The sequence below is a fragment of the Centropristis striata genome, chromosome 9, assembly GCF_030273125.1.
Source record: "Centropristis striata isolate RG_2023a ecotype Rhode Island chromosome 9, C.striata_1.0, whole genome shotgun sequence".
Lineage (NCBI taxonomy): Eukaryota > Metazoa > Chordata > Actinopteri > Perciformes > Serranidae > Centropristis > Centropristis striata.
This window is the reverse complement of record NC_081525.1, coordinates 22578184-22597982: the sequence shown is the minus strand read 5'-3', so window position 1 is coordinate 22597982 and position 19799 is coordinate 22578184. Positions and strand designations below refer to the sequence as shown.

The 19799-nt window shown below is 39.1% G+C and overlaps 1 protein-coding gene across 3 annotated transcripts in view; it reads right to left on the bottom strand.

Moving 5' to 3' along the window:
• lrp8 (low density lipoprotein receptor-related protein 8, apolipoprotein e receptor) overlaps positions 1-19799 on the bottom strand; it is a 214811-nt gene that overhangs the window by 74881 nt on the left and 120131 nt on the right. For all 3 annotated transcript variants that reach the window (XM_059340547.1, XM_059340549.1, XM_059340546.1), the window contains exon 4: positions 4235-4363. In XM_059340547.1, the coding sequence (XP_059196530.1) occupies positions 4235-4363 (129 nt within the window). The remainder of the gene's footprint in view (positions 1-4234; positions 4364-19799) is intronic.

Sequence of the window (19799 nt, the reverse complement as noted above, 5' to 3'; positions counted from 1 at the left end):
AGTGGTAAAATTTGGAATACCGATCTGGTGTTTGGCTTAAAAACAAACCAGTTTGATTTTTTTTTTTACATGGCCCAACCCTAGAGGGAAGACTTTTCTATCCACCTATCAAGACATTTTTTACACAACTTTTGAAATGTAGCAAAATAAAGATAAACTGTGAATTTCATGTATTTGATTCAGCTAAGTTCAGTTGCAGTAAATACTGTAAATAAGCTTTCTGGTTGTCCAAAACATTTATATAAATTTAACGGGAAACTTTTGAAAGCAGTTTATTAACAGTGCTTGACATGTTAAGGATTGTGCCAAACCTGTATCATTTATTCCTATTTGCAGTGCTATCTGTATTGATTCAAAGGTTTCTGACACATGTAGAACTTAATTTAATTTAATTAATTTAATTTCCTTATTAATATTAATTCATTAAAAATAACTGCTTATAGACTGCAAAAAACTATGGATCAAAACCTAATGCAAGTCAGCGAGATAAAGAAAAGAAAAAGAGCCAGAGATGACTTGATGGGAGAGAAGAAATGATGCAATGTGCTTCTTATGCATCTCTGTGACTGGTGTGGTGAACTTGCAATAATTAGGCAAATTTCATGGTATGAATGCACCACGTTTAGAGTAAATAGCAATACAGTGGCTTGCTAATAGTATTTAAAATATATTAGTGTTTTTGTAGATACTTGTTCGATTATCGTGCTGCCCCCAGGGTGTTTAAAGTGATGCGACTGCACAACTTGCAATTAAAATTCATTAAAATTTGGATATCATTTTTTATCTAAATTGCCTCAGTAATCAGTAAAATTCATTAAAAAGGCGGTGTCCAGGAGCAATCTTACAGTGTGTATTTTCATGCGTGTGTGTGTGTGTGTGTCATTAATTATACATGCATGTGCACATTCTTACAGTGTGCATACATGCATTTGTGCACAACTTACAGCATAAGAATGTATGAATGTCACAGTGCCTGAGGGATGATGGAAACATTATGGAAACTGAGATGCATAAGACACACACACATACACACACAAACTTGTAGTTCTATTCTTATGAGGATTTTCCCATACTGCATACACTCTCTCTTTAAATGACGATGTCACACAAATGGAATCGCTCTGAAGGTCTGAAAGTCATACTTGTTTTTACAAAAGGAACACATACACATGTTTATACAGAAACTGTCTGCACATATACATTTAAAGTGGTTTTCTATCTAAAAACTGGACAAAGCTTTAGCGAAAGGGAAAATATAACATGCAATCTATATTCTGGGAAAAATGCTGTGTGTGCATGTGTGTGTGTGTGTGTGTCACATGTTTGAAATCAATAATGCTGTCAGCCAGATGTTTACGCTGATGAAAATCAATGCACTTTTCACAGCTTTGATGTCTGCTGTGAGAATGTAGGCTAAATAATGTGATGTGAGTGTATATTACTATCCAGAGTGTGAGGGTGTTGCAGATCAAGCAACGAATGCCTGTGGTTTATTCATAAAGGTATTCTATAGGCTTCCTTAAACACAAGCTAAGCCTTGTGTATGACCATCTCGATCGGCTGAATTTTGAAGACACCTACGCCTGCTTCTCCATGACTACAGAATTATTATGTGCCTGTGTGAGAGTTTCTGTTAAAAGTGACAGTTTACCTTAAAATTTGTAATACCTATTTTTTTTTTTTTACCTTGAGTGCTTTTTATAAATCTGGATTTTTGAGTGATTTTTGAGCAGCCATGGAGATGTTTGTCTTTTCTGAAATTTAATGGAACTAGGTGGCACTTTGCTTATAGTTCTAAAAAAAAATAAAAAATTGTCATGATTTGTCTCTTTCAAGAAATCATCACTACCTATGTGCCACTATATTAAAGAGAAGGCAGACATATCTACCTCAGATATCTCCAACATTCGGCAACTCATACCAAAACAAACTATATTGATAATTAGCAGTGGTGGAATGTAACTAAGTACATTTACTCAATTACTATGCTGAAGAACAATTTCAAGGTACTTGTACTTTATTTGAGTATTTCCATTTTATGTAACTTTATACTTCTAACCCACTTCATTTTGAGGCAAATATTGTACGTTTTACTCCACTACATTTAGCTGACAGCTTAAGTTACTTTTCAGGTCGAGATATAACATGAAAAACATTATGAATTTAAAGCGATTTTTTAAATAAAACCACATAAAAGCATATTAAGTAGTTAAAATGAGCCCTTCAAAATTAAAAAGCTGCCTACATAAATGCATCAAAAAAAATAATCCAATAATATATTTAGAATATATATAACAATCTGAGAGGGTCCATTCTGCATAATGAGTACTTTTACTTACAAGTACATTTTGATGCTGATACTTTTGTACTTTTACTTAAGTAAGTTTTGAATGCAGGACTTTTACTTGTATTCAAGTAATTTAACAGTGTGGTATTAGTACTTTCACATGAGTAAAGTATGTGAATACTTTTTCCACCACTAATAATTAGCCCTACAGGCAAGAATAAAATTTGTATTTCAGATTTCGGGGTGAGAAAATGCCTTTGTCTATCTTTATGTACATACATTGTTGAGATATCACTTATATTACAGAAAATGATAGGAGGAGTAAATATGGCTATGATTCTTCAGTCACTACCACACCGGTACATGATTTATATAAGTAATAATACTCCTAATCGCCACCCATTCATACACTGTGGTGCACCACATGCTTCTCACTATGAAAACACTAAAAGTGTGCCTCCACTCCCTCTGCACACTGTGCATGACGCACTTTGCTGAGCTCTGTACAAAACCCTATTGTATGTGGAAGATTGTGTTTGACTTGGTGTTAGACTCTTTTTAAATGTCAGTCCATCTATATAAACACGGAACTAACTGGTGTGTAGGACACATCCTGAAAGATACCTTTTCAAGATACAGAACTGGTTTTCCCTTCCCTAAAAAACAACATTGGCCCAACTCTCCCAGTCTGCTGTGACCTGCTTTCCCCATTTCCAGCTCATCGAGCAACAGCCAAGAACAAGGCCAAGATTGAGGGGAGGGAACACAGATCATGTTTGACATCTCTAGACACACAACAAGAAAAATATATATAAATAAGTGAAGAGATGAAACATTTGACTTTTTTGGCAGCTATGACGTTGAGTTAAAAATACTCCTGGCTGCACTTTGGACTGGAGTTTAACCAAATCTTTAAATATAAGACAACCAAGGTGACAGACTAGAAAGCAACAGAAAACTTCTCCACATACCCATAATACTCATATTCGGTTAAAAAAACATTGATCACATAACCTGATCTGCTGAAACACATTGTGCATGACAGTTATTACTAATATGTACCTTCATACATTTCTAGAAATATTATCACAATGGACCACAAGTTTTTCATGTTATCTCCCCTTCCTTTCTCTTTTTGCCTTAAACATCAACAATCCTCCTTATTTATCATTTTTTTCTCTGTTCATGTCTGCTGCTCCCGACCTACCAAGATGGGATTTTTTAGTCGATGGCGATACTCTGTTATTCAAACTATGTATTACATTGTCAGCCAATTCTATAAGTGATAACTGACAAAATAAAGAATAAATAGAAGTAAAATATCTAAATAAACAGTCAGTCAATTGCTGACTATTAAAAAATAAAATAAAATTAAAAAAAATGAATAGCTAAGACCATTTCTGAATCATGCCAAGAAACATTTTCTGCATAATGTATTATGGAAAAAAAGTTTTCATAATCAGTCAGCATATACACTGATACCCATAGGCCTTTAATAGGCCAACATCAGCTGATAATATCAGTAAATAGATGTACTGTATCTGTTGGGCTCGATTATAAACACTTTCCAAATCACTTTAAAAACCTAGAAAGACCTGTGACATTATAAAAAAAAGTCCAGTACTGTTCAGTTGAGCAGTTAGAGAACATGCAAATGAGAACTCTATACTGTCAATACCGGATTAACTAATGATCATTAAACCTAAAGAAAAAAAAAAAATTGTCCATTGCTTCTGGTGCCAGTTTTTGTCCGTTTTGACAAAAAATGGACACAATAGCTTAAAGTGTAGATGATTTTCTTTAAGGGTTTTCAGACTTTTGCCCTGCAGGGAATGACAGGAAACTAAAGTTGCCTTCAAATGAAGATCAATATAGATATAGCTTTATCTTTTTCTCTTCTCTTCTCATTCCTCCATCCCACATTTCCACCACCCACCACAAACTCACCTGCAGCGCACTGCTCCTCATCCGCCCCATTCTCGCAGTCCCTCTCTCCGTCACATCGCCATGACAACGAAACGCATTTGCTGGCAGCCCCTCCGCAATCAAACTTCTCCGGTGGACAGGTCTGTCGGCCTGTTGTGAGGGGGCAGAGGTGAAAAACAGCGAGGGAGAGAGCACAGAGGGGGAAGGCAGGGAAGGGTGATGAGGAAGTTGGGTGGAATGGATGGAAGAGAAGGGGGACAGAGAGGGAAGACGGGGAGAGTAATAATGAGAAAAGAAATAGGGAGGAGGCAAAAGATAGAGAGAGAAGGGACAGCCAGTCAATGAAACAGTTTGATAACTTAGTTATCTTGTTGCTCCAATCGATTCGCCCTCAAAGGCCTGCAATTAAACTAGACACACAGTGACAGAGGAACAAAGAAGCAGGAGCACTTTCTGGCAGACAGAAAGTCAGGAAAACACACACAGTACACAAACCAAAAAAGACATGAAACACATGCACGAGAAATACACTCACAACATGAGAGGAAACACTCAAGGACTACTTTGTTTGTATTCATAACCCTGAAAACGAAGTGAATCTTCAAATTACTTTAATTGAATGTAAAAACCCAAAGCTTTTCAGATTACAGTCATATAAATCTGGAGAAAATCAGTAAATGCTAGCATTTAAAAAGCAGGAAACAGTGGCTGTTTGACATTTTAATGCAATTAAAGAGAGAAAATGAAATGACGTATTTTTGTAGGCCAACCTGGAAGTAGCATGGCCATGGGGCCTAAGGGAGTTTTGCATTGGATTTTGGCTCATTGCAGAAAATAAGCTCTGTGGCAAACACACATTTCTGATGCTTATACGTTTTGTTGGGCAGGAAAATCTTCACAAATGAAAACCACTTTTATTAAGTTTGAAGCGTTAATGCAGCCGACAGAAGTGAAAAGCAAATGTTAAGCGATAGCGAACTACACCAATGTCTCATGACTTGAACGTCACAGCCATTATGCTTCAGATGATCTCCAACAAGCTAACCAGCGATTGTGACAAGCTAGCAAAACCATAGCCTAATAAATTATTTATTCACATAATCGACAAGAGTTTTCAAGAAAAACACGACAAGAGGCTGTAAGGTGGACTAGTGTAGGGTGACAATATTTTGATTTCCAAAAAAGAGGACAATCGGCACGGCCTCGAGACACAAATTCAGACAGGCTTCTCGGAGGTTGATGAACATGCTTTATTATGCTTCAATGGTGCAAAATTAACTTCTGTAATAAAATAAAATGAAATCTGTAAAAACTTGTAACAAAATAATAGCTCTCGTAGACTCTTTTCAAATAAATGAATAAATAATATGAAATAATGTTCTAAATATGAACTCTTCTGTTAGAAAATCTAGCTTCAACAATATACCTCTTAATAACTGCAATAAGATAAATAATAACTGTTGTGGTGTTTCACAGTACGAAATGCCATTACACCTTCCGCTGCATTTACAGCATCATCTGTTTTCCCAGGTCTAACAAAGAACTTTGCAGAAGAACTCTCACCTCGCACAGCTTTTTTTTATGTTTGTCGGTGTCCATGTGAGCTTTGAAATCTCCAGCACCTTTATTAGACACTGAGACATATGTGCCAGCTTTGCACACGGTGCACTCGGCCTCCCACCTGTCCCGACCGGGACGGTACGTCGGAAATTTTTTTTGCAGTTCATCTGTGACGCTGCACTTACGCTTCGGCATTTCCCGTGCAATGCTGCTCCGCTGTTCGATCTGCCCTCTGTCTGCTCTGCTCTCTCTCTCTCTGTGTGTGTGTGTGCGGCGCTGACCCGCCCACAAGGCAGCCTCTTGGTAATTACGTCTTGCAAAAATGTGTGCAAAGCGCCGGTCAATTTACGTGCACGTGTACTGGTCCTATGAAAAACAGTGAACACCGGACATTTTCGTGAATTTATAAAACCCGGCCGGACGCCCCAGACAGGACGTAAAAAGTGGACATGTCCGGGCAAAAGAGGACACCCTTGATCACCCTAGACTAGTGAGAGAGTTCCTGTCCGTGTCTGGCGTCATGGTGATTAATGTCCCTGAAAACCACTGTAGTCTTATTTAGCCACTTGTTAGCAACAGCCTTTTTAAGAACACATAAAAACTTGGGGTATTTACTAATCTATTTTATGTCGTACAACAAAATGCGAACATCTCTTCAGCTTGTGTTAACTACGGATGTTATTTCAGGCATCTAACCACCAACCCATTCAAAATCCTCATTGACTTTGAGAGGTTAGACCCCAGGGTGCTAAAATGCTAACTTACTTCCTGGTTTAAGAACCAATTCCTTGGCGCCGACTTCCACTATTAATTAATTAATTATCAAAATTGCTCTATATAATTAACAACTAATCACTTCAGCTCACACAGACACAACAAATGTAAAACTGTAATAAATAAGAATACAGAATGCATTAGGTACACTGCAGGTGTCTTTTTATGAGAAACGTTAGTCAGTTGCTTTTCTTTTTTACTGTAAATCAGTGTTATTACAGTGAATGAAGTAGGAAAGCACTCATTACAGTTTGTCAGTCAAACACACACACACACACACACACACACACACACACACACACACACACACACACACACACACACACACATACATACACACTGTGTTTGAGTGAGAAAGTGTTCCCTCTTGGTAAAAGCCCATTACAGTAGAGAAGGCCATTGTTCCTACATGTGTAGCCCGTGGGGTTGGTACAGGGAGGAAAAATACAGCCATCCAATACATCAAATTTACACTGAGTCCCCACAGCAAATCCCTCTCCCTTCTTTCTGCAAACCACTACACTCCCTCACCCTGCCTCACTCCCCCCTCCTGCCTCCCTCTTCAATCTGTCTCACACACACACACACACGCACACACACACACTCTTACACCATGGGGACTCTAGGCCCAGATTACATTGCAGCGCTGTGTCAAACTCAGCTCTATCAATTATACATATTTGACCACCAGCATGCTTCTTGGCAACCAGCATTAGTGTTTGTGTGTGTGTGTGTGTGTGTGTGTGTGTGTGTGTTTGTGTGTGTGTGTGTCTGTGTGTGTGTGTCTTGCAGCCACAGATCAATAGTACCTATGGGATTTGTCTATTTTCAGTCTGATTCTCTATTTATTCATCTCATATTTCCTTCTCTTCTAATTTTTATCCTTAACAGTACGGAATAAATTGCTGCCATTCAAACGCTGCCCCTCATGGATGAACGCTGGGGGTTTCAGCCTTGCCAGTGGTGATTGCCAGGATTTTCTCCAACTGTGCAGTCTGCGCTGCCAGGTTCTACACTATTGAAAACACGGCAGCTTGCATTTTGTCCGTCTATGAGACCGGACAGATTTGGGGTTTGGATTCCTCTCTTCTGTCTTGCGCTGGTGTTGATCCTTTGGATGACCTCCCGTGGCCTTTAAAGAATAAAAGCCTCCTACAAATCTCTTTAAAGAGAGTGAACGAGCAGGCACTGTGCATGCTTGTGCTCCAAAATGCAACTCTTCTGGTCAATGGGATGTTGTGAATATAAATATTAATGGCAGGTCTGTCTAGGTGTGTTAATGTGAGGAAGGAGGCCAGTAAATTGTTTGACATCTGGCTTACTGTTCAGTGGATTCAGACGTGTGCTGGTGCATGTCGAAGTACTGTAGTATATACTAGAGCCCGACTGATATGGATTTTTCAAGACCGATACAGACTTTAAAGGAGTACATTTTTAACTGGAATGAAAATGGCCCTTTTTTGTGGATTGTGCACCCGTTTTACATCAATATGACGATGCAAAGGTGCTCAGAAAGATGATTTCCTAAACAAATAACTTACTTTAAGTGTGTTTGTGTGGGTCCAAGGGCTCCGTGGCCTCTCTCTAATACAATCCTCACACAGAAATACACCCCCCAGGGTTCAGTCCACTAAGTGATTGATTGACAGCTGGGTTAAAAGGATGTCATTTGTCTGATTGACCATTTCAGGCCCTCGTGAGCAGTAGAAGGGCGGAGTCATGGATCAACTGCCAATCAAATGACTGAATACAAACGAGCAAGAAAAACAGAGAGCTTCATTGACATTGATTATGACCAAATCAATTAGATGATTTTCATCTCAAGGGAAATAATGTTCATCAAATAAAAAGGACAGTTCCAATTTCCTATTATTATATGTTTAAGCAATAATTTGTGACTATTAAAATGTCTTCTCAGCTGCTCTCAATTGGCCTCTGATATTACACAATAGCAGCTCTACACATACATTCATACAGTCTATAAAAAGGTTTTTCTATTTGCTGCCTCAGTCAGCCAGAGCATTGCACACCATTCACAGAGAAAATTGGTATGCGCAAATTAAGAAATGTGCTTCACATTGCCTGAAGAAACAAGAGCAGTTTGTTTGGAACAGAAGTGGTAGTACATGAAGGTAATTAGTATTATCAACAACAGCCACCAAGTCTGCACAGACAAAGAAAAACTTGCCAAAGAAAGAGAGGAAATCTGGTATGTCTGCGAGTCTAGATCACATAAACTCATTGAAAAAACACATTTAAACACCACTATCGTACAAATTTAGCACCCGAATGCAATCAAAATCAAAGAAAAGAAAGAATCTTGTCCCATTTTTTTAAATCAAGGTTGCTGCTGTCTGACTTTGCCAGTCCAGATGGTAATGGTGTTGATAATGAAGTTGTAGTACAGGTACTTTTCCCAGACTTTTGAAAGTCAGTGCTTAGCACAGATTTGCCCTCTTTCTTTGTTCCCCTTTTACTAAATGCTGACAGCTGTATCCAGCAGCAGAGGAGGCACTGAGGAGCATTGATGGACTTATCGACAGTAAGCTGGGGACACATCTGTGCCTGCAGGGATATTACTGACTATGATCATATTCCAGGCCAAGTGCAATATCGACTACTGCTCTCACTGCAGAAAACTATATAAAAGGTTGCATCTCTGAAACATTAAGATACAATAGCATGATGTAACTTTGCACACATACATACAGCTGTATCTTCATGGAGCCAGGTACACTCACAGATACGTACATAGCCAGGACTACTTATAGCTATAAATTCTTTCCTCAGCTGCCAGTCATGGGCGTTTAACTGAATTCACTACTATCCTGACTTTGTATTAAATTAATATTTCATGGGCTATAAAACTCCTGGGGCAGAGAGACAAACACTGGGCTGTTAGCAGCCAGCTAACTTACTTGCTGCCAAGGCCTACAGCGAATAACAGCTGAGGAACTGATTCTAGCCATGCTCCAGTGGAGCTGCTTGGTGGCGAGCAATAAGAGATGGTGGTTGGACACGGCAGCTCCCAGGTGGGTGTGTGTATGCATTATCGAATGAGTGTGAAACAGGGTCAAAGCAAGCATGTCTGGTCAGTGAATGTATCCGGGTTACACCGAGGTAAAGCAGACTAAACACGATTGGCCGGATGACCAGGTCAGACCATTTCTCTTCACTTCCGTTTCTGTGATGAATACAGGCATATGAACCCCAATAGATTCAGCCTTGGGCCTTCCTATTCATGTAAGCTACAGATATAATTATTTCACAGTCGCCCTAGGTTAGCAGTAATTTGCCTGTCAGCATGTGAGGCTGTTTTCTCAGTATGAGACTGCATTAGAAAGTGGCAGGGGGCACACTTTTTAAAAATTGAATTTTAGTTTTGTCAAGTAGGGCTTTTTTTTAACTACCTAAGGCAGAAATGTAGAGCAAATAAGGTTCCTCAAACACGCACAAGGTATGGCCACAATGATGGCTCAAGGTGTAACAGGGTGTCATTGTTAAAAGATGCTGTAGAAAATACAGCTTTTCATACATTTTCTACCTATAATATGGAAAACAGGGAATACTCTGCCAATGCAATGCTCCGTTACTCTATTAATTCTTATTAAATAATATTAATTAATAATTAATTAATATTAATATTAAATCTAATTACTTTATTTTTGGACTAAATACATTCACCCACCAGTGCCTGTAAAAATACACTTTAATAAGTATTTATTTCTACCATTGCTCTACCTGTACATCTTTTTCACCAACCTGACATTGTACATTTATTTTTGTAATGTCTTTGTTTGCTATTTCTAATATCTGTATAGTTGTATTTCTGTATTTTTGTACGAGAGAGAGACAAATTCGTAGTATGTGCACACGTACCTGACCGATAAAGATAACTCTTATTCCCACGCTTTGGGTTTTTGGTTCGATTCGGCTGTCCAACGCTGACCCAAAGTGTTGGTGTTGGACAATCAATACTGCACCTTTAACTTAATTTGCAATAATGCAATTGCATAGACACTCATGTTTCAAAGTGTGAGTGAACAGGCACAAGCAGAGTTTGCATTGGCTACAGGTAAAGATATTAAAATGTATGTATACGAGGAATTGGTCAGCTTATTAATATGCAACAGGCTCTACCTGTGCATATATAAATTGAATTTTAAGTGAGATTATAAGGTTTTATTGGGTTTTAGTTGGAGAAAAAAAACCCTGTCCTTCAAAAACAGGCCTTTCCCCAAAAAAATTCTTTATCTTACTATTTTGGAATTTGTGCAGTGGAATTTAAATAGGCTTTGCTGATAGTCCTGGGGTCAGAAAACTCATTTGGCACATAGGGGACGATGCAGTCTTTTAATTCAAATAAGTCCACAACCAGAAGTGGTACAGACTTGTTATTCTCCTCACATGGCCTGCCTAAGTGTCCATTATGAGCAGGGTATAGGGGTGGACTGAGCAAGGCGCCGTATGCTAATGAACTTTTGATTAACTACCTTCTTAATTTCCCTTCACAAGGAGGGAGGGGATTGGAGCATTGTAACGTGCTACCACGTCCACTCTCCAGCTGCCTGCCTAGCATCAAAGCTAGCCTCCCAGGTGATTGATTCAGACGGCTCGTAGCCCCACAGGCTAATGCTAAGGTAATTTATTTATCATGAGGTGTGCGCATGAGGCTGGGAGGTAATATAAGTCATTCTTAAGTCACTGTCTGCCACAGTGAGACACCCCGTCAAAACAACGCCACATGGGAGGATCGTATATGGTAATATGGCACATGTTGAATGGGAGCTTACGGATGATTTACCCTGCTCTGGCATTAAGCATTATAGTTGCATGAATTTAAAATGCTTAAAGGTACAGTGAATTCCCCCTCACTCCAGACAGCACAGCAATGATTGATGAAGTTTCATGCTTTACCGTCTTTTTATGCAAACACCTGAGAACTGTGTCTCATCACATTGGTGGAATATTATGAATGCCAAAAGACTGCACTGCTGCAGAGAATACCAATTGGCTCCACATGCACTAATGCAAAATGCATACAATATTGAAGGCAGTTTGGTTTTATAAAAAGGCACAGGTACTCAGGCAAAATATTATATTTCCCTTATCAACTATCAACTTGTGAGTATCTCTACAACACAACATGAACATCATTAGAACCAGAAATGAGCACAAATAATGATAATGTATGTAAGTCAGAGAGCATGAATATTGAACTTATTCCTTGCATGTATCTGACACATCATCAATTAAGTCTAACTAACAGGGGGTCTATAACAGCTGATCATCTGTGAAATAGCATAATTAAACTCAAGTTTCAGCCATGAGGTTGCACTATAAATTGGTGAGTGGCTGCTTGAGAACAGTAAACTTTAATCGCTTGGCTACTCTGCAGTAAAAAGACAGGGCCAAGGCATCCCTTGAATCAATACACAACCCTGTACTGGGCTGACTCAGTCTGTTTATATAGAGACCTTATAAAATATCAGCCATTTAACTGCAGAATATTTAATATATGCCAGGCATTTAACATTGACATATCTCAAACTCGTGTGTATTTTTAGCCTTGGTTACCTGGATTAACCTGCATTCATGCGCAATAAATGAGACAAAGAAAAAGACAGAGGATGGAGCTAAATGGGTAATAAGGAGGGAACAATGCAGTGCAGAAAAAGGAGGTAGAGTGAGATGTACGAGGGGGAGGTGGGGTCAGATATTGGTCATTGAATGGGGAATATCAGTGAAGGGACAAACTGGGACCAAGGCAATTAGAGAAAGATACTGCGGAGACACACTCAGAGAGAGACGCTGGGGTATTGGGTTGGAATCTGATCAAATTGAGGCCTCTTGTGACCTGAGGGCCTACAAATCCACACACAATAGACTCATTAGGTCATTCACTTATTCAGCTCCTCAACATGTCTACAAACAGAGTTACAGATACATAAGCATGCACGTTAAGAAAAGCACACAAACATAAAATAATGAACTGCAACTCTCCCCAGGTTACGCTTTAATCCATTTAGAGACTGTACTCTATAATGAATATGTTGCTCTAATTTCAGTGTCTGCAATTTCATTCAAATAAATGGAAGCTGAATAGTTAATCACTTTCAGGTTGCACACAGTATGAATGAGAAGCTTTTCTCTCAGAGCTGTAACCTTTACAAAGAAAAAGAGAAGACTGGAGTAGACAAAGGACAGGAGGCAGGGGAGCCTTAAGCTCACAGAACTCTCATATGCATCAATGATTCATACAAGACCAGAGATGTATGGATCAGCCAATTATTCGCCTTGTAAGGACTTTGCAAGTCTAATGGTTTGATCAGTTGCAGTGGGTCATATCGCCATGGTGATGCTCATTAACCTCGTTCCAAACAGTGGTCTTATTTTCACAGGCTTGTTAAGGCAAGTTAAGGGTGGTCATGGTGTGTGTGTGTGTGTGTGTGTGGATGTGTGTGTGCATGTCCATCAGGCACAAGCACTTTCTCAGGGTTAAGGAGCAGATATTTCCAAATGCATTTCTTTCCCTGACCATTAACAGCAGGTTTTACTGGAGCTAACCCCTGGTCAGGCAAGATAGAGTTTAAAGAGGACTATAAGAAACAGTTTGTTTTCTTAATTATTAAGCAATAATGTTTCATACGTGCATTTGAGCTGAAACGATTCATTGACTCAACACAAAAATAATGTAATATAACTATTTTGATATTCAATTTAAGCAAAAGTAGAGAAAACAATGTCAAACATTCTTTGTTTTCAGTTTCTCAGATGAAGGATTTCTTTGGATTTTGTACCTTTGGTCAATCAAAGCAACACGTTTGAAAGTGTTTGCACGGAATCTGGGAATTTGATTTGTAATGAGCATTTTTCTGTACTATTTTTTGAGTTTTCGTAGACTAATGGTAAGCAGTTAATCAAAAACAAACAAATTGAAATAATTAGAAGATGCAGCTTTTTATTAAATTACTAAGTGTGTTCTTGTATTTAGTGTGTTCATATTGTGCAGAGATAATAGCTTGACTGAACAGTACTGAATGTCCACTGTTACCCTTAAGTTTGGAGTACAAATAAATATATAAAAACATCACTGTTGTGCACATAGTTTCTGAAGCAAGGCTGTTCTTCCTCCTTGAACCTAAATTCATCATTTGACATGAAGTGTGTCTCAGAGGGTTAGTGTGAGCTGTCACATTACTGTAAGTAAATGACATGGAAAACAAGAGGATGTACACACATGACTTGTAAATCTAACTTCACAGGTCAATGACAATTCTTTCCTTTTATAGTGTCAACTCAGTCTACGCATCACTTGCAATGCTTTATTCAGCATAGACTCACTTCGTGGTTACTTCATGCTAGTTATTTTGGAGACAGAAAAAGTGTGTGTGGGTGTATGCAAGTTCTGCACAGTAGGCAAAATTAGTGCATGCATGAGTTAAAGTGGGATATTATTTGCATGTGTATGTATTGTAAATGTAAGGATGGTTTCTTATATTTTTGTATGCATGACTGAGTGTGTCTTTGGTTGTTTGTAAGCATAATATATGTGTGAATACATGAGTGTGTGTACTTGCATATTCTCACACTGCACACAGAACTGGAGCATGATTTTACATCAATGTAAAATAAGGAGCAAAAAAAAGCAAAACAATTTCCGTAAGGGATCGAAAATAACCAAATCAATTTGTTTTAAAATACAAAAGTCATCATTTCTATGTAGTTTTCACCCTAACTGCATGGATAAGTGTGATGTTCGTGGGACAGTTGCTACTACATCAACTGCCAAAACAAGCGCTATCACAATGTTCCCATCACACATTTCTGTGTACTTTTGACTCTTAAGTTTGGTTCAGTTGGCTGATCTCTTGGCACTGAATGTAAATGAGCAGTTTGGACTTGGAGGCCAAGACCGACCCGCTAACTCTTGCCTTAATTGTTGCCGTAGCGGCAACTTCACCCCCACCCCCACCCCCACCCCCGTCCTTCAGATCTGAAATCCAATTTAGGGAAAGGGCGCATGTGGTTAATATCAGATTACATTTTAAATGAAGGTTAGTGTTGATTAGTGGCTTTCATTGGAACACTGATCTCCTATTACTGCAGCCCTGATGTAGCGAGAGGGGGGAGTATGCTGGAGAGAGGAAGATCAAAGTCAAGAGAAAGGAGAGAAAATATGATCAAAGAGAACAGGTGCACAGGAAGGAGAAAGTGGTGGGATGGCAACAAAACAACGGGAGAGGAAAATAAAAGCCATGAGGCTGAGTAACATTAGAAAAAAAACACGGGGAAGTTGTGGCAACTCTGAAATAAGTTGAAGAAAATTCTCAGGCAGTAGACAGAAATTTCCTGAAGGAAGTAAAATTTGAATCCGAGTGAACACATTTGTTTCCTACACGATTTATTTGGGGGATCTGAAAAAACGCTGAGCAGAAAGAGAAGTGCCAGGAGCTCCTGTATGGACGTGCTCTGACCCATGACCACCATGAGATTTACTCATGTCATGTGTCTCTCAGCTGGTACAATTAGATTTTTTTTCCGGGGTCTGAAGTAAATACTGCTGTGCTGAGTGGATGCCCTCTCACTGCATCTCCCTCTCTCAAGGCTGTGTGAAGGAGAAGAAGGGTCTTGTTAAACGTGGAACCATTAGTGCAGTCTAGACTCTGGGTCTGTCAGTGCCGTGGGGGGAAGAAATACAGCGCAACACCAGCAATCTAATAGGAAATTGCCACTTTCTTCCAACAGGCCCCTTCTTAATGGTTGTTTAGTAGACGACACATCGGGCATTAAAAATACCGCCAGTGGCTAGTGCCACAGCTCAACTAATGATTGCAGGGAAAAAAAGAAGACAAAAGGAAAGAGAGGAAGGACGGAGGAGAGTTTGGTGCTGAACTTGACAGCAAACTCTGAGCTCATTTCCTCGCTGGCAGCTTATTCAAAGGCTGGGTCAGGCCACAAAGGCAGGGGTGTGAAATTTAAAACAGACAGTCAAATTATGTGGAGAGCGTAGTTGACTTCTTAAAGCTTCTGAATGGACTTTACTAATATTAGAAGACAGCGACTGGCGACTCTGTAACGTTGCCTTTCAAAGTCGTAGCAAAAAGCAGTAAGGTGGGCGGCTAAGTTAAATGACACGGTTTAGCAAGTTTAGTGGCCTCGAAAGCAACTCAATTTTGATGAATACTGGCATAACAATTTCCTGCATATTAATTACAGTCACTGGAAACTGTGGAACCCCACAGAGAGTGTTTGAAAATAACAACTCCGATTGCAGGCCTCAATGGGTATCAAGTACTTTTGCATGAATCATATTTTTGATATTATATTTATCAACTGTGCAAAGCCAACTGGGTCCAATTTTGTATTACGCAGTTAATTTATTTAACTTTATTTTTAACCATAAGCTATTTATCTCTCAACAGCTGTTAATTTAAGTCGGACCGCCACTGAGATTACAGGTGATGCATATGCTGCTGTCATGGCCATGCATCTTCCTCCCTTTCCTCTCCTGCTTACAGTTCACATTATTTATCTCTGTATTGTGCTTTTTGACCTCTACTGTCATTGAAGCCCTCATGGCAGACATTGTGCTCTGTTTAACTTGAGTATAATCAATAAAATTAAATATGGCTGCAATCCATTTAGGTGCTAGTGCCAGGACCGCAGTACTGTGCATACTGGGGCCTCTAAGTGGAACAGATATGAAATGACTATGAAATGTCAAAAATTCTTCTGTGAGAAAGGCCAGATTGTGATTATGACCAGGGATGGGCTTTTAGAAGAAACCTGCCAACTGGAGCATCTATTACGTTAACAATCAATTAATCAATTAATCGCTATGTTTTTATACATACTCTTGTATGTATAAAAACATGCATACATGGGCAAAATAAAAGATATCTATTATATCATATATTACTACTTTCTTTTACCTTAGCTGATAGCGCTGCATTGGTCTGAGGTCATGTTGCTTGCCTCCTTTCTGACCGCATAAAGAGTTTTCATGACACTTCTTCTGTCTCCCGTGTCTGCTTTTTGATACCACATCCGGTGATACAATTTAGGCTTTTTTTAGAGAAGGAAAATAAAATAAAACTGTAATTAAAAGAGATAGATTTTTTTTTTTTGCCCAACTAAATATAGAAGGAAACAAAAACAATAAAAACATAATTGTTATTATGCATGGGTCTTTACAAACGCAACCAAAACACTAGAAAAAGCAATCCCATCAGGCAGCTCCAGCTCCACGAGAAGCCCTCTGAGAGCAAAAACATATTGACCACCAATCAATCGTAAGCAGCCAAGAGTAAGGGTCACTAATTGAACGGAAGAATGGAATTGATGAAAACATCACAAGGTGGCTGTTGCTGCGTATGTGGGGTTTTTTTTTGGTTTGATTGCCATGTACAGTGTAAACAAGGTAAGTAAGTACGGTGTAACCAGCTGTTTCAACCTCACACAAGCACAAATGTTCTGATATCAAAACTGGTTTATTACATGTTTTCTACCTCTCAAACTATTATATTTTCACACTATGTGTGGCTTCTGGGAGTTACATCGATAATGACCACTTATAGGCTCTGATAAATAACAGTATAAGTTTTCTCATATATTGTTTGTGTTCCACAGGACCTTTTATATTTTGCTTTTTCTGTGTCATTATTTCAGAATGGTTATCATGTGCCACCTAAAATACAATGCATCTTTCAACGCCTGTGGTATTTCCTGTTGTGTACATCGTGGTTAAGTTGCTGTTCTGTATCTTCCTTAAGGGATCGATGCACTTTCACTTATTACTGGTATAAATCAAGGTAAAGACATTTGTGGTTAATGAGATGCCACAAGATAGCAAGATAAGCAGAACAATGCACATGAGGGCTCCAGATGATGGGCTGACAATGTGAGAAGAGAGAGAAGACAAAAAAATGACCTTTAATGTTTGTTTTTTCTCCAATAACTTCTGAGGTGACATTAAAGTCTTGTCAGTATTGTATCTTCAATTATTTATGAGCTGGATTTCACAAAGAAACGCACACAAATGTGATTCTACCACTTTGTGATGGTGCGTATGGAGACAACTACTGAGAATCAGGATGATTGAAGACAGTGTTTTTTTGTTAAAATGCTAATAACTATCTTAATATTTTTTTATTGTGGAAAATAATATTATATTCTTAATGCTTTAAAGCATTGAGCATTTACAGACACATGACCAGACAACTTAACACAGGGGGTTATGATGAAAATTTCGATTATAGTATTTGACTGTTTGGCTCTGTTTTCAATACACTTTCTTTTGTTTCTTTGAAGCGTTTGTCACTGTCCTTTAATGTCTGATCCTTGTATGTTAATAACATTAAGTCGTGACTTCACCCTGTAATTATCTCCGGCCTTTTGGTCATGTGGGACTTATTTTCTGTATATAGGTGCAACAGTTTCTTTTTTCGAGAGAGAACACCGACTTCTCTCCGTGCTGCACAAAATAAAGTTTTTGATTCATCACACTGGCTTTCTGCATTTTTCTTCAGAAACTTAGCAACTCTCAGTATTTTTTGAAGAAACTGCTCTTACACTACCCTGAAACCCCTACAAACCTACTACTGTAGCTGTAGGGTCAGGTGGGTCTGAGCTGTATACAGTCTGTGGTTACTAGGAAATATTTTGGGTGGCTAAATCAAAAAGTTAAAGAGCAGAATTCTGCTTAAATGATAAATGATTCATTACAACAAAAAACATCGTGTACAATAGTCCGTCTTTCACTTTCTCTCCTTTTTTTCTCTCTCATACACAGAGCAACACAGCGCTCAATATTCCTTCTCTCAACCCGTGTCTCGGGCTCTTACTGCCTGACAGACTCCCCTAGAAATTCCGATATTTAGCATGCTAGTTATCTGCAATGTGTCAGCGATGCATCGGCGAATCTCTCGGCTCGCGTCTCTGAACAGTTCACACATGGCGATCATCGCTCACGGGAGCAAGGGCCGAGCCGAGGCAGAATTTTCTCTGCTCTGGGGCTTTTGTTGGGAAGCTTCAAAGGCTGTGGACGAAGGGGGAAAAACAGGGCTCCATTCAGGTAGTGTGAAGCAGTCATTAGTAGCAGTGAGAGAAAGTCACCACAGATGCCAGTCATCACAGCTTTGGTCATTTACAAAATACAGAAAGCCTTCTATCGCAGCAACAGGCTTATTCAGCGTTCATTTTTTTTGGCAAGGACTTGAATGTAACGGAATTTTCATTTTTATGTAAAATTCCTGAACTCTGGGTCGTCCCGGTGTAACACTGGAGTGCACACAACATGAGGCTTAGTCCTTGTAAGCAAGCGGCCCGGGGTTTGAATCCGGCTTGGAGCCCGTTCCTGCATGTCTTCCCTTCTGTCTCCCCCTTTCACTCTCTATCTCTCACTGTCTATTCACACTCGGGTCGTGGGGGGGCTGGAGCTGAGCTGACATTGGGCGAAAGGTCATCAGACGATCGCAGGGCTAACACATAGAGACAAACAATCACGCTCTCATTAACTCCTATGGGCAACTAAGAGTCATCGATTAAACCTAAGTGCATATTTTTGGACTGTGGGAGGAAGCCGGAGTACCCGTAGAGAACCCACGCTGACACCAACATGCAAACTCCACACATAAGAGTCGCAGGCCAGAGTGGAGCCGGCGACCCTTTTGCTGTGAGTGCTAACCACTACACCACCGTGTAGCCCTCTCTCACTGCCAAAAATGGACAAAAAAAATAATGAACTCCAACTTTAACCAAACAAAGCATTAAATATAATTTTTAACTTGGAAATAGTGGAAATTAAATGGAAACTATTTTGTCTGTAGCTTTTAATTGTCAAGAATAAACATTTATGCTTAACACTAGACTAGTCTACCGAGGTCCCATGTCAACAGACCCATTTCCTACAATGGGTCTGTTGATTAAGCAAAATCAATTAAGCAAAATCCATCTGCCAAGACCAGGGGATACAATGGCAAGTTCTCGAAAAAGCTAAAAGATTAAACTTAAGTAAGTAGTAGGTAAGTAAGTAAGTAGTTTAAAAAAAATGTTAGTTTTCTTCAGAGTAATGCTTTAATTACCACCAGGAAAAGAAATCTCAGTCAGAAGTGATTCGATATGAGCTCTATAAATCAAAGCTGCGCAAAGTGGGAGAAGTCCTGCTGTGATAAGAGGCTCTGCTTTGACAGTTTGTGTCTTTAGACGAATGGGTAGCATTAATGTCTAAAATGAGCCAAACTTCAGAGTA